The 12544-nt window shown below is 47.3% G+C and overlaps 1 protein-coding gene across 1 annotated transcript; it reads right to left on the reverse strand.

The window, feature by feature from the left end:
- Positions 1 to 3795: 3795 nt before the first annotated feature.
- DEFB108B (defensin beta 108B) lies at positions 3796 to 12529 on the reverse strand. The gene is made up of 3 exons (XM_059681122.1): positions 12430 to 12529; positions 7212 to 7413; positions 3796 to 4119 (listed from the first exon to the last, which is right to left on the reverse strand). Exons 2-3 carry the CDS (start codon positions 7267 to 7269, stop codon positions 3956 to 3958), a joined length of 222 nt encoding a protein of 73 aa, XP_059537105.1. The 5' UTR covers positions 7270 to 7413; positions 12430 to 12529; the 3' UTR covers positions 3796 to 3955.
- Positions 12530 to 12544: the final 15 nt, after the last annotated feature.

Below are 12544 nucleotides of genomic sequence, written 5' to 3' on the forward strand. Positions count from 1 at the left end.
AAATATGTAGTCTGTTCTTATGCTCTGGAGAAAATAGAAATTGAATTATATGTCACGTGTATGATGTTTAGAGTAGAACCTGTCTTCCAAATTTGGCCTGACTGTTTATTGTTTTACTAGTAGATCCTCTAGAGTCTGTCTTCATGTATTTAACACCTACCCACTCTATCAGCTGTGAGTGGTGCATTCCAGTCTACAATGCTCCTCACCACCTGTTCAACAGGTAACTAGAGCTGTGTGTCCTACACACAGTGGTACGATGTAGTCATTGTGTGAGCAGCAGCCACAGGATAAGGAGAGGGGTACCAGCTGGATTGGTCAGAACAGAGGGGATTTAAGCCAGGATTGTTGCACAGGTGTTGAGGTTAGGGTTAGCGTTAGGGAGTGCAGAGACAACAGCAGGTGGCAGCATCCAGCCCTCCATGCTGTCTGGGAGGGCTCCTCCGGGAGGCCACCTTCCCAACTGCCATCAGTGCCTTTGGCGCTCTGAGAAGAGACCTTTTGGGAGACATGAGATACTCATGTAGAGCACCATGAGAAGGTGGACAGGAGCCAACTGTGGTGGCTGTAGTGAGCAGTCACTGCTGTAACAATGGCGACAGGAATAAAAATGAGGAAGGAAGGCCCTTCCCTCGTCTCCAGAATCCAAGCTCTCCCAGCCACTTGGCAAAGGAAATAAATGCAGGGTCCTGGTCCCCATGTCACCAAGGAGCATGGTGTAGAATAAGGACAAAGTGACACAGTGGAAGCAATGTCTTAGTTGGTCTTAATTATTTTCGACACTCAAATGTTCTGCATGAGTAGGTTGCAAGCTCATTTGGGATTTCTTTGGCAGGTTTGAAGTAGCCCACGGAAACTGTTTCATGAGTTGGTCTGGACCTGGGGAAGGACTAAGTCAGATTCTTTTGGGCAGTTGGATCTGTTGCTAATTGTCCCAGATGTGTGTTACTCCCTGAAAAGTGGGGAGAAGCAAAAACAAAAGAGAAACAATACATAAGGATGACAATATCAACCAAGATGCTAGAATGTCCAAGAGTGGCTGTCAGATGCGGCCTGCCCCTGAGTTCAGGTGCAGTGTTTGGGGAGTAGAGGCAGGAGGATGGGTGCAGAAGGGACATGGGTTTCCTAGGAGAGGTGCCCTTAAGGCCAGGCATCTGTCCCCTTCTGTTGCTTCTCGTATGTCACCGCCTGGAGCAGAGTTTTTCAACCTCAGCACTGTGGACACTTGGAGCAGATAATTGTGCCTAAAGGTCATGCCTGCACATTGTAGGGTTGTTGGTAGCATCCGTGGCCTCAGCCCACAGATGCCACTAGCACCCTCCTGGTTGTTACAACCAAAAGTGTCTCCAGACATTACCAATTAGGTGCTAGAGCAAAAGCATCTCCAGTTGAGAACTGTGGTTTACAGCATCTAAATCCTCCTGCAGAGTTCCTCTGTTTGCTTGTTTCTAGTTATATGGACAATTCTTCGGGCTTAGGTTTGGCTCTAAGGCCATCAGGTTGCAGCTGACTTGAATGAACCTGGGGATAGTTTAGGTTATAGGCATGGGTCAGGAGCCAAGCCAGACAGAATGCCTTCCTGTCTCAGAAATGGTGCCTGTTGATTTATACTTGGGACTGAGAGGGAGAACAGTGTAGGTTTTTCTGCATGACTGGACCTCCTCCAAGTTGCAGAGGTACAGGAAGTTATGGGGGTGGGAGCTAGGGTTACTCTGGAAGGCCATGTTCTGGCTGGAGAGATATAGCAAATTCTCTTTTTTTCTTAGTGGTTTTTTTTTTTCTAACTTCTCAATTACAATATTGAAATACAATATTATATTAGTTTCAGATGCACAGCAGAATGATTAGACATTTATATAATGTACCAACTGACCCCCCCATAAGTCCAGTACCCACATGGCATCATCCATAGTTATGCAATATTATGAACTATACTAGGGACCCAGTGCAGAAATTCGTGCACCTTGAAGGGAACTGTGAGCCGTGAGGCTGCAGTGGGCACAGGGGCAGGTCTCAGCCCATCCTCGGTGCCCTCCCCCTATGGCCCCTGGTCCCGTCTGCTGGCAGCCCCACTCCCACCACTGCCACTCCCACGCACTGCAGGTGCTGGCCCCACTTGCACCCACTAACAGTGGAAAGTGACTGGGGCCAGCGCCAGCAGCAGATGCAAGCAGTGGCTGCTGCCCCAAATGCCCCTCAGGAGCAGAGGGAGATGGAGAAGTCCTGGACAGGTGCCGGGCAGGACCCTGGCATGCAGGAGCAAGGAATTTTCAGTAACCACCAGAGGCTCGCCCCATGACAGCAACCTTGGTCTGGTGCCCCCGCTCACCTGCTCCACCATCTCACCGCAGCCAACACCCACCATGTTTCGCACTCTGCCAGCCTGTTGCCAATGCCTTCCCTGTTCCGCATTCGCCTCCTGGTGGTCAGCACATGTTATAGCGACCGGTTGTTTGGTTGTTTCACCGTTCAGTCTATTTGCATTATAAGGGTTTTATATAGAGAGATTCCCTAGGCTGTACTTTACATTATACTAGGTGAACTAATTCAGACCCAGAAAGATAAATACTGTGTGATCGTACATACAGGATCTAAAATAGTGGCACTCATAGTAACAGAGAGGAGAGCAGGGGATGGGTGAGGGTCGGGGTGGTAGGAATTGGAAAGATGATGGTCAAAGGGCACACTCTCAGTTAAAAGATGGCTAACTTCTGGAGACAGAAGAAAAAATATGCATTGATTCTATCCTCTTCCCATGACCAAGGGAGGCTCTATGACTTTTCACCCAAAAGAAAACTCTAACATTGATGGTTTCTCTACACAGAGTAACTAAAACCATCTCAGAGTAGACCAAATGGGTGACTGATGTGTGGAGAAAACTTTCAGTGGCTATTGTAGGTAAAATAGTGTCACACCTCCTCTGGCAAAGAAGGCCATATTCTCATCCCTGGAACTATGACTATGTCACCTGACACAGCCGAGGAGTTGAAAGTAGAATTAAAGTTGCCAATCACATCGCCTTAAAGCAGGGAGGTTATTCAGCTTACCCAGATGGGCCAGTGGCATTACAGGGTCCCAAAGGGGAGCGGAGGTAGGAGCATTAGAAGATGAGAAGGAGAGATGTCCATCACTGGCTTTAAAGATGGATGAGGCCAGGTGTCTGGTGATGAACAGCAGCAACTCCCCATTAATGTCAAGACAGTCTCCAGAAAGGGATGCAGCCCGGACCACTGAGCCTTAATTTAGCCCTGAGATACATGTCAGACTTCTGCACTACAAAACTACTTGCTGCACCTCAGGCCCCTGGGTCTGCGGTCATTTTCAGGGTCAGGCAGAGGAAGCTGAAGCCCTTGTTCCCAGTGGGGAGGAGAGGGAAGGGAGCAGGGGAAGCTTGTGGCCAGGCCCGGTGGAAGGTGGGGCCCAATGAATCTAGTCTCAGCTGGGAGCACATGGAGAGGCCCTGAGCGCTCACTGCCTTGGGGAAGCGTGAGGACAGGGTGTTTTCTCAGCTGTGACTCTGTCCCTGGTGCAGGATTCTGATGATGGTTCACTGACTGGGGAGGTCTGACTGCAGGGTACCTGTCCCTCCATCAGGGACAGAACCCCAGGGAACAAGGTCAAGCATCTTCCCAAGGGGAAAGCAGCCCCCCGGTGAAGGCTAAAGGGGGCCGGGCTGGGCACAAAGGGTAGGGAGAATGAAAGCGTCCCCATGAAACTGAGTGTCCCCCTGGAACTGAGCCATGAGCTCATGCAGACCAGATGGAAAAATGCGACCAGACAGCACTGCAGCGAGAATAGAGCACATGGGTGTACACAGTGGCTCTGTGTTTGCGAGTGCTTCTTTTTTATTTATTGAGGACTCAGCAAGAATCCCTGTGACAGATAAGACAGTGAGAGATGGGGCTGGAGAACCAGAGAATGAAACATCCAAACAAGCAAAACCCTTTGAAAGGCCTCAGTACTGAGGGGGTATCGTCGGGTCGATCCGTGGTTCGTGTCCCATGGGCAGGCAGCACGGCTGGCCGCTTAGACATCTCCCAGCCTGGACTTCTGTTTCGAGGCAGAATACTTGGCAGGAGCCGTTTGGACGCTCACAGATCTCCTTGAATTTGCCCCTGGCTGCACAGAGAAGAGGGTTATTGTAACTATTGAGTCATCTCTCTGAAGTCTATTGAAGCACACAGAGGGGGAGCGTGTCTCCAAATTACATTGTGTTGATTGCCGTTGCTGTTTGAGTCCTAAAGCCAACACTTAAAAATCTGCTTTCCCACAAAGATTTGGATTCTTGGCATTTTGGGGGAATGTGTCTAAGTAACAACAGGCCAGGCTGGGGAGCTGCGCCCCTTTGGCAGTTCCAGGCAGAAGCACCAGCTTCTCCCAGCCCTTTTCACTCCCGAGTAGCTCCTCATGCTGATGCACAGGTTGGGTTTCATTTTAAATCAGCCCTGAACTGCTAATGGTAGTAAGAGGTATCAGCGCCAGCGTGCCCAGATCTCCTTATTCTGGAACCAAAGGCCAGTTCTTGGATAGCTTCTAATCATTATAGAGCGTTTATATACATCCAGAAAATACCTCTCGAAACCCAGATGCATTACATTAAATTTATCTCTTCAGTGTTCACAAAGCAATTGGTTAATGGCTATGAAGATTAAATATGCAACATCATATTTTTACTGTATAGATGAAATTCAGAAATAATTTAAGAGTATATTGTTGTTTTTAAATCAGTGACCATTGTCATTGTTGAGCACTGTGTAGAAATCACTTGAAATCTGAGTTTTTCATTCCCTGGGATGCACATCTCTTCCTTCTGTCTGCAACCAGCTCAACTACTGTGTAGATGGGCCCCAGTGAAATTGGGCTAGAACTGGCCTGTTGCCACTAGAAGGGTCATCTGAGGTTAGAATATGAGAGGATGAAGCACTGGCATATCCTGTGACACGTTGGAAGTCACGCTGAGATGTCCCTCTATTGGGGCACGTCTTGCATTCTACTCTCCTGTCCTGCCTCCACCTGACCCCACTGCTGGGTGATGAACACCTTACTCTTTTCTGTATGTATATCCCAGAGCTCAGCTCAAGTCTTGGCACATCATAGGCATTCAGCAAACAGTTGTGCAATACTTGGTTAATGCAGAGCTATTTTTTATCCTTTAGCATGTTGGTACAGACATGTGTTGTCACTTTGATGGCACACATCTTGGAGGTAAGTGTGCTGTTTTGTGGCAATTGACAACTGAACATTTCCTTTTAAATCACAAAGGAGCCGAAACCGGTTTGGCTCAGTGGATAGAGCATCGGCCTGCGGACTGAAGGGTCCCAGGTTCTATTCCGGTCAAGGGCATGTACCTGGTTGCTGGCACATCCCCAGTGGGAGATGTGTAGGAGGCAGCTGATGGATGTTTCTCTCTCATCGATGTTTCTGGCTCTCTATCTCTCTCCCTTCCTCTCTGTAAAAAAATCAATAAAATATATATAAAAAATCACAAAGGAGCTCTATAAAAATATGACCCACTGTTACCTGTGTAAGAAGCCAAGTAACATTCAGGGTATTTTTCTTACTTTTGGGGCCATTCATTCCCTTATAGAGTGTGGGGTAGTCAGCACACTCCACACATGAACAGAGACACACTTGCACATACGTGCACACACACGCGGACTGTCACTGAGGGAGAGTCAGGTGGACAGAGAGCCTCAAGCACTCTTAGTACTAAACAGGTGCCATGGTTCTGACTCCCAGTCAGGTCCCCTATGGCTCAGGACCTGGGCTCTCAAATATCACATTGTTCTTGATTTACCTTTCTTTTAGTCATTTCTTAAAGGTCCCACATAGGAAACCTCTCCTCCACCACATGCAAATGCTGTGTTTGGGGCTTTTTGTCTGTTCCCTGGCAATGAAGGTGGCCAACCCGTGACTTTGTGGAAGTGAAGGGCCATCACATCCTTTTTCCCTCATATGCTGCTTCCTAGTACGGGTGCACAGCGGTGCTTAATTAGCAGATACCTGAGAAATAGAACTGTTTTCCCACCTCCAGTCTCCCCCAGCTGCAACCTCCAGAGTAGTTCTAAAATCGAGTTGATGTTTGCCTCACCAGCTGCACCCACAACCTCCCAAACCCAAAGTACCATCTACCTGTTCACAATAAGTATTCCTTTAAAACACGGATTTTGACAGGCAAGTCTGGATTCACCAAGAATAGGCATGCCCCCGAGCATATTTTCTGTTGAAAAATTGGGGAAGTGTCTTTTTTCAAACAGGAGAAAGCATAGCAACCAACAATTCCTTAAAATATAAGAGGATTGTCCACATTTACACATGTCTGACTACTTGGATACTCCTCCCTGGCCCTTGAGGGCCTGAATTCTCAGGAAAAGATAAGATATTCCACTAGATCTAGAGCAATAGGTTGCTTATTCTACACACCCAAGAGCCTACACACCCAGGAGTTGTAGGGAATTTCCTGGTCTATCTTGGGTGTCTGGTCATCTCCTTGGGTGAAAGCAAGGAGATGCCCACAGATGCTTCGCACCTGGGATGCACCTGTGCATGTTGAGTGCAGGAAGATACACTCTAGTGCAGTGTAGTCTCTGATCCTTTTGTTTAACTAGATGTTGAAAAGGAAGAGGAAAAGCCAAGTGTGGAGATGGAGCATCACTGGGCAGAGCCAAGACCAGGGGACCAACATTATGGAGGCACAAGTTGGAGAATTCTTAGACGCACAGTACACCTTTCAAATCCATCTCCCCCTCACTAATCCCTTCTGCCTGGGGCCCTACAGCTCTGGTGTAGCTCTCATGCCAGCATCTTAGGGTAACTGGGCCTCTGCAGACCTTTTGATGAAAGTAAGCGGAAGATTTCTGGAGGCCACATTTAGTAGGATAACTCACCATTTTTTGTTTGTTTGTTTGTTTGTTATCTAGGTCTAGAAACTGCTAGTAAATTTGCCTAATTAATTTTATTTTTAGAAATGGAGAAGATAAGGTTTCAAGCACTTGAAACACCTTCAATTTCATTTCATCTGAGTGGCTATGGAGAACTAAAGAGATGTGGCTGCAGGTAAGTGGTTGAGGGCTCTCAGCCAACAGGTCTTCCAAGTTTGCTATGGGACCCTCCACAGGGCACAGGTGACAGACTTCTGCTCTGAGCACTGGATCCCCATGAGGTCCAGGCACTTCACCCTTACCAAGGCTCTGCAGAGTTCATTTGGTTACCTGGTGGAACTTGGCTCAGAGAGAGAAGAACGGTACAGAGGAAGACAGCAATCCTCATGGCTTCCAAGAGGAGAAAGCTTGGCTTCGTTTCCAGGAGGCAGAGAAAACTTCTGTCTGCGGTTCTCACAGCAGTGGAATGTCTGTGTCTGGGTAGTAAGTGCCTTTCCGTACCTCATTAGGGGTGTTCCTGGACAGAGAGGTCCTATGAAGACACAATGGCCTTCATAAGGAGACCAAAAATCCTTGTTTTGTTGGACACTTGGTTCATTAGGAGGATGTGGGTGCACAGTTTTGACCAGAAATCCTTGTGAAATGGGAACATAAGGTACAAACATTTTGGCAACAGATTAAGGTCTATGAACAAAGAGCTCTCTATGTTGTTACAATGAGCCAGACTATGTTGAGAAACCAGCCAGTTTAGTCAGTGACCAGACACTTTGTTAGTGAACACTTCCTGGGCTTTATTAGCCCTGCTAATAACTAATGCCCTTCCCCCACCCCCAACCCCCGCTACTCCTGGTCTGAATGTCCAGGTGCTCTGCTTCCATATAGTGTTCACTTTACCATGTTAGTTTGCTGAACATACATTCACCTCCCTGATAATGTGTGAGCTTATTTGCCAGGACCATGCTCTGCTCCCCAGAGCTGAGGAGACTGTTGCGTCCTGCGGCCATATCCTCCCAGGTCCTCCACATCAGCTGTCAAAGTGCAGGGCAGTGAGATGATGAACATGGAGGCAGTGGGTCTGGATTTAACTTCTAATTCTCTAGACCTTGCTGCTAATGAGAGGTCTGGTCCTCCTCACATCTCAGCAGCATCTGTTGAATGTAGATCAGGGGACCCTCAGTCATTAACGTGCATAAAACCAACTGGGAAAGTGGCTTCCCAATGCACACTTAGATCTGCTCCAAGAAAATTAGTTTGGTCAGGTGGAGGGAGCCTGGAAGTCTGCATTTTTAACAAATTTCCCAGGTAGCGATTCTGAAACTTATTCTGGAATACTCACTGAAAAATGTTAACTTAGATCATCCTTAGGCTTCTTTCTAGTTCTCATATTAGCATACTCTAAATTCTCTGACTTCCTAGAATAAATGTCATGTTTGGCTTTTATGGGTGTTAGGAACTGTGTGTGTGTGTGTGTGTGTGTGTGTGTGTGTGTGTGTTTGCAGCATGGAAGGGGGAAGCACACACCTTAATCCATGCATAACTGGATTCTAGTTTTATAAGGAATACTCAGGGATTGGCCTGGGTGGATAAGATGATAGAGAGACCAATTTGGAAGAAGGCTATTGCAGTAATCAAGGTTCAGTGAGGGTCCAAACTATACAGAGAGAAGGGAGGGAAGATGTTTGCAATACAAATTATAGGGATGTAATGACATGTGAAAAAAAAAAAGTGGGCACATGCGAATAACCCAGTCTGCTTGCCCTGAGTGCCGAGGTACAGGGCAGCAGCTTTGGTTCAGGTCTGGAACAGTGAGTGCACTTTCCTGGTGGCAGCCCCAACACGGCTCTCACTAATCTCCATCCTAGTGTGCATGCCCTTGTGTCAACCCCTTCCCACTGAAGGAGATGACACGTGTAACCAATGAGATAGTGCCCAAATGATGTGCCAGTCCCAAGGCTCAATCATCAGGGATGTTATGGGAACCCTCCCCCTGGGTGAAATCTGCTTACATTTCATGAAGCTACTCAAGCAAGATGCTGGATGTGTCCATGTGGTTAGAAACTAACGCCCCTTGCTAACAGCCTTTTGAATGTGACAACTCAAAGGAAGATCCTCCAGACCAAGCCAAGCTGGGCTGCCTGGTCCCTGTCTCTGTGCCTTCCAGCAGCACCAGCATTTCTGTGGCACCCACCGAAATGTAGAACCTTCCAGAGGCTCGGGCGGGCTTTGGAAGCCATCACTGCACACCTATATTAGAAAACATCAGGTCCAAGGGGCCCAAGGTAGAAAATTTTCCAGTCTTTCCAGGACCTGGGCTGCCAAGTTGAACTAGAAACACATTTGCTTTGACAAAGCTCCTGAAACTGATGCGTTTCCTGGAATGATCAAGTCCCGCTGGAGGCAGGGATGAGCGCAGGTCCGCAGGGCAGATTCGCAGGGCAGATTTGGGGAGAGCATCTCTGTTCAGGCTCAGCCTCTGCAAACATTCAGAAGTGCCCTCAAGGGCCCAGCAACCACTTCCCCTGCCTGAGGCCAAAGTGAGGGCATCCCTGCCCTGCAGGAGCCAACACAAAACTTTCTAAGTCAACTCAGAAACTGCTCCTGGGATGGCATGGACAGCAGTGAATAGCATCGGGGACACTTCTGGAGGCCAGACCACTGGTTCCTATTTGGAATGACAGAGAGGGTGTCCCAGGAACTTCATCCTCCAATTTTTCTAGTCAATTTTACACTCTGGGAGCTGCCATTATTGACAATAGACATCTTTTGATGCTTGAGGTTCCAGGAATGGTATAAGTCCCCTCCAGTGTACAAGGAAGGCTTTATTCAGCTGCACTAAAAGCACGGTGAAGGTCACCCATTACCTGAGCAACAGCCAAATTCTGTCTCCAAATGACAGAAAGAATCACTGCTGCTGGGCCCCTGCTGGCCAGGAGGTACACAGACCATGCCTTGAACAGACCCTGCAAAGAGATGGAACCTACCTGTCCTGACAGGAAGGGCCTGGCAGATCCACCAGGTGGAAGAAGGCAGTTACATGGTGAGCATTAGGGTAGTTCTGGGGCTGAAAGTCCCATGAAGGCAGCGCTGCTGTGTGGGATAGATGTGGCTTTGGAGCTCCTGCCTTCCTCACAGGGCGCTCTGCCAACCAGGCATCTGGGGGAAGTACTGAGAGCTACCCAGTGCCCTGTGGCATGTAGCATTAGAGTCCTCAGACCTCCAGACAATGCTGAGGAAAGACTTGCTAGTGTCAAACTGGCATTTGAACTTGTAATTTATTTTGTAAGAAACTGAGTCCACAGACAGGACTATCAAAATATAATGTAAACCGGAAGCTATGAGATTAATGTGAAAATGGCTAGGGAAGCTCGGGGTAACGTACCCACCTAGAGCGTCTGCATCTCTCCAGCAGCACATTGGCCTGAAATGCAAGTTTTCAATATCGTAGAGGTATTTTAGCGGAAACAATCATAAGGAATATTCTTTTGGCCTTGTCCATTTTAGTTACTGTTGGTCACTGTAAATGTGTGTTTAAAATTGGTGTAATGTTAATAAAGTTCTCTCATTTATGATATTCTATAGGAACTTTGATTTCTAAACATTTCTCATCTTTATAAAAATTAACTTATCCAAGTTTATTCACCAGAGAATAAAGAGGACTTTTGTTGGATCTGTGGCTTATTAGATATAAAGAGTCTCGGGCACAGCCCAGCTCTGCTGCAGCACTACACGCATGTCAGCAATGTCCCCACAGTCTGCACACACATTAAAGTATGATCAGCCTGGCATTTAAATCAGTTCTCAATTTGGGTTACACTGGAACCACTTTATGAGAGACAAAAGCTACTGATGTCTGGATCCTTCTCTCAGAAGTATAAGTTCAGTGAGTTCTTGTGTGAGTCCTGAGCACTGGGGCTGTTAAACATGTTCTAAACATTTGAATTCTCTAATCAGGGAACTTGCAAAAAATATGCAGCCCATCTGTACCCCAGAGGAGTCACTTCAGTTTGACTGTTAGCCTCAGAAAGCTCACACTGTGTATAAACCAGAAACACAGAAGGTTCGATGGAGAAGGTGGGTCAGAGGCTGGAGGGTTTACACGGGTAGAACTATGTCAATTGACTTCCATGTAAAGAAAGAGGTGGATGAGGAAAAACAAAATGGGGGAAGACTTCAGATATCAGGATTCTCTGAACTCAAATCACATACAGTCTTGGCTCCTCAATCTGTGTTCAGGTCTCCATAGACCTGAGGATGAGGAGTGAGAAGTGATCCAGTTAAAGGATCTCAGACGGGGAGACCTGGGGGAGCAATGGCATGGACCCCAGAGTGTTGACTGTCCCCCTGCCTAAGAAAATGTGATCTGCCTGAATTTAAATCCTTTTGAGTCTAAATATTTTTTTAAACGAAAGTTGGAGAAACTTGTATTAGCCCTTAGAAAACCAGAAGGTTTCTTCTTTGGAAATACCTTTAAGATATTTCTGCAGCATGAATAGCTGGGATGGGTAACCTTGCCAACTTTTCTCTACCCCGAACTTCAGAATTTACACAGGAAATTTTAACTCACATATTTCACATTAAAGTTTATTAAAGGCTTAAGTGGGGCAACTGAAATGTGAAAATCCAGTTTTACACGGCTCCTAAATGTTCACGTGAGAAAGATATTCCAATTGTGTGTGTCTAAAAAGAATGAAAAATGGATTTCTCATTGTTGAAAGCAAAATCTACCTATCTCCTACGGAGCACATTTTTCAAATTAAAAATACTCTTTCAGATAACGGGGAGTAAAAATTAGGGAAAATGTGAAATTACAAATATTTAGAAAATAAAGACTTGTGCAAGTTGTAGGATGCCATCTATATTTGCCTCAAAAATATCTGAATGTATACATCTCAAGAATTGCGAACTATAACATTAAATGTAAAGAAGGAGAAAGGGATACACACATACATACACACACGTGCACATACATACTCGCACACAGGCAGTGATTTTGTTCGTTTAAAGCAATTGCTCACCACCCCCGTCCTTCCTGCCCCACGGGGCCCCTTAAGTCCCTGCAACTGAGAACAAAGTGGAAACCAAGCTCTGTGGTTGTCGTGTGAAATGCTCGTTTCAAGCTGGCAGGTTTGGTGCTCCTGTTCTAGCTCCCGTCGGAAAAGGAAGAACAGCCAGGCCACGTGCTCAGGGGCTGAGCGGCGACCTCGGAACCAGGAGGTCACAGCTCCATCCCCTGCAGGGCTCACGCCTGGTTTGCGGCTCCACCCCAGTAGGGGGCGTGCAGGAGGCAGCCGGTCCATGATTCTCATCACTGACGTTCCCCTCCCTCCCTCCCTCTCCCTTCCTTTGTCAAATCAATAAAAATATATTTTAAAGAAAAAGAAAAGGGAAGAATAAGGAAGTTTACATGGGGGGAACCTCAGATGTTCAGGATCCACCCACAGCGACCTTCCCTGGTGGCACGTGTTCACAGAGGGTTTGACTGACACCGTTTTCAAGGGGGGGACGAGGAAGTGCCTCCGCATTCGGTGTCAGCGGCTCCACAACTCACCGTTTTTATAATAAAGCCGGTGACTCACTGAACGCCAGGCAGGGTGGGCGGTGGCCCAAGGGACACCCACCTCACCCGGAAGGAGACAGGAGACGCAGGTTCCGCGCCCGGAAGT

The sequence above is a fragment of the Myotis daubentonii genome, chromosome 2, assembly GCF_963259705.1.
Source record: "Myotis daubentonii chromosome 2, mMyoDau2.1, whole genome shotgun sequence".
In the NCBI taxonomy this organism is placed as follows: Eukaryota; Metazoa; Chordata; class Mammalia; order Chiroptera; family Vespertilionidae; genus Myotis; species Myotis daubentonii.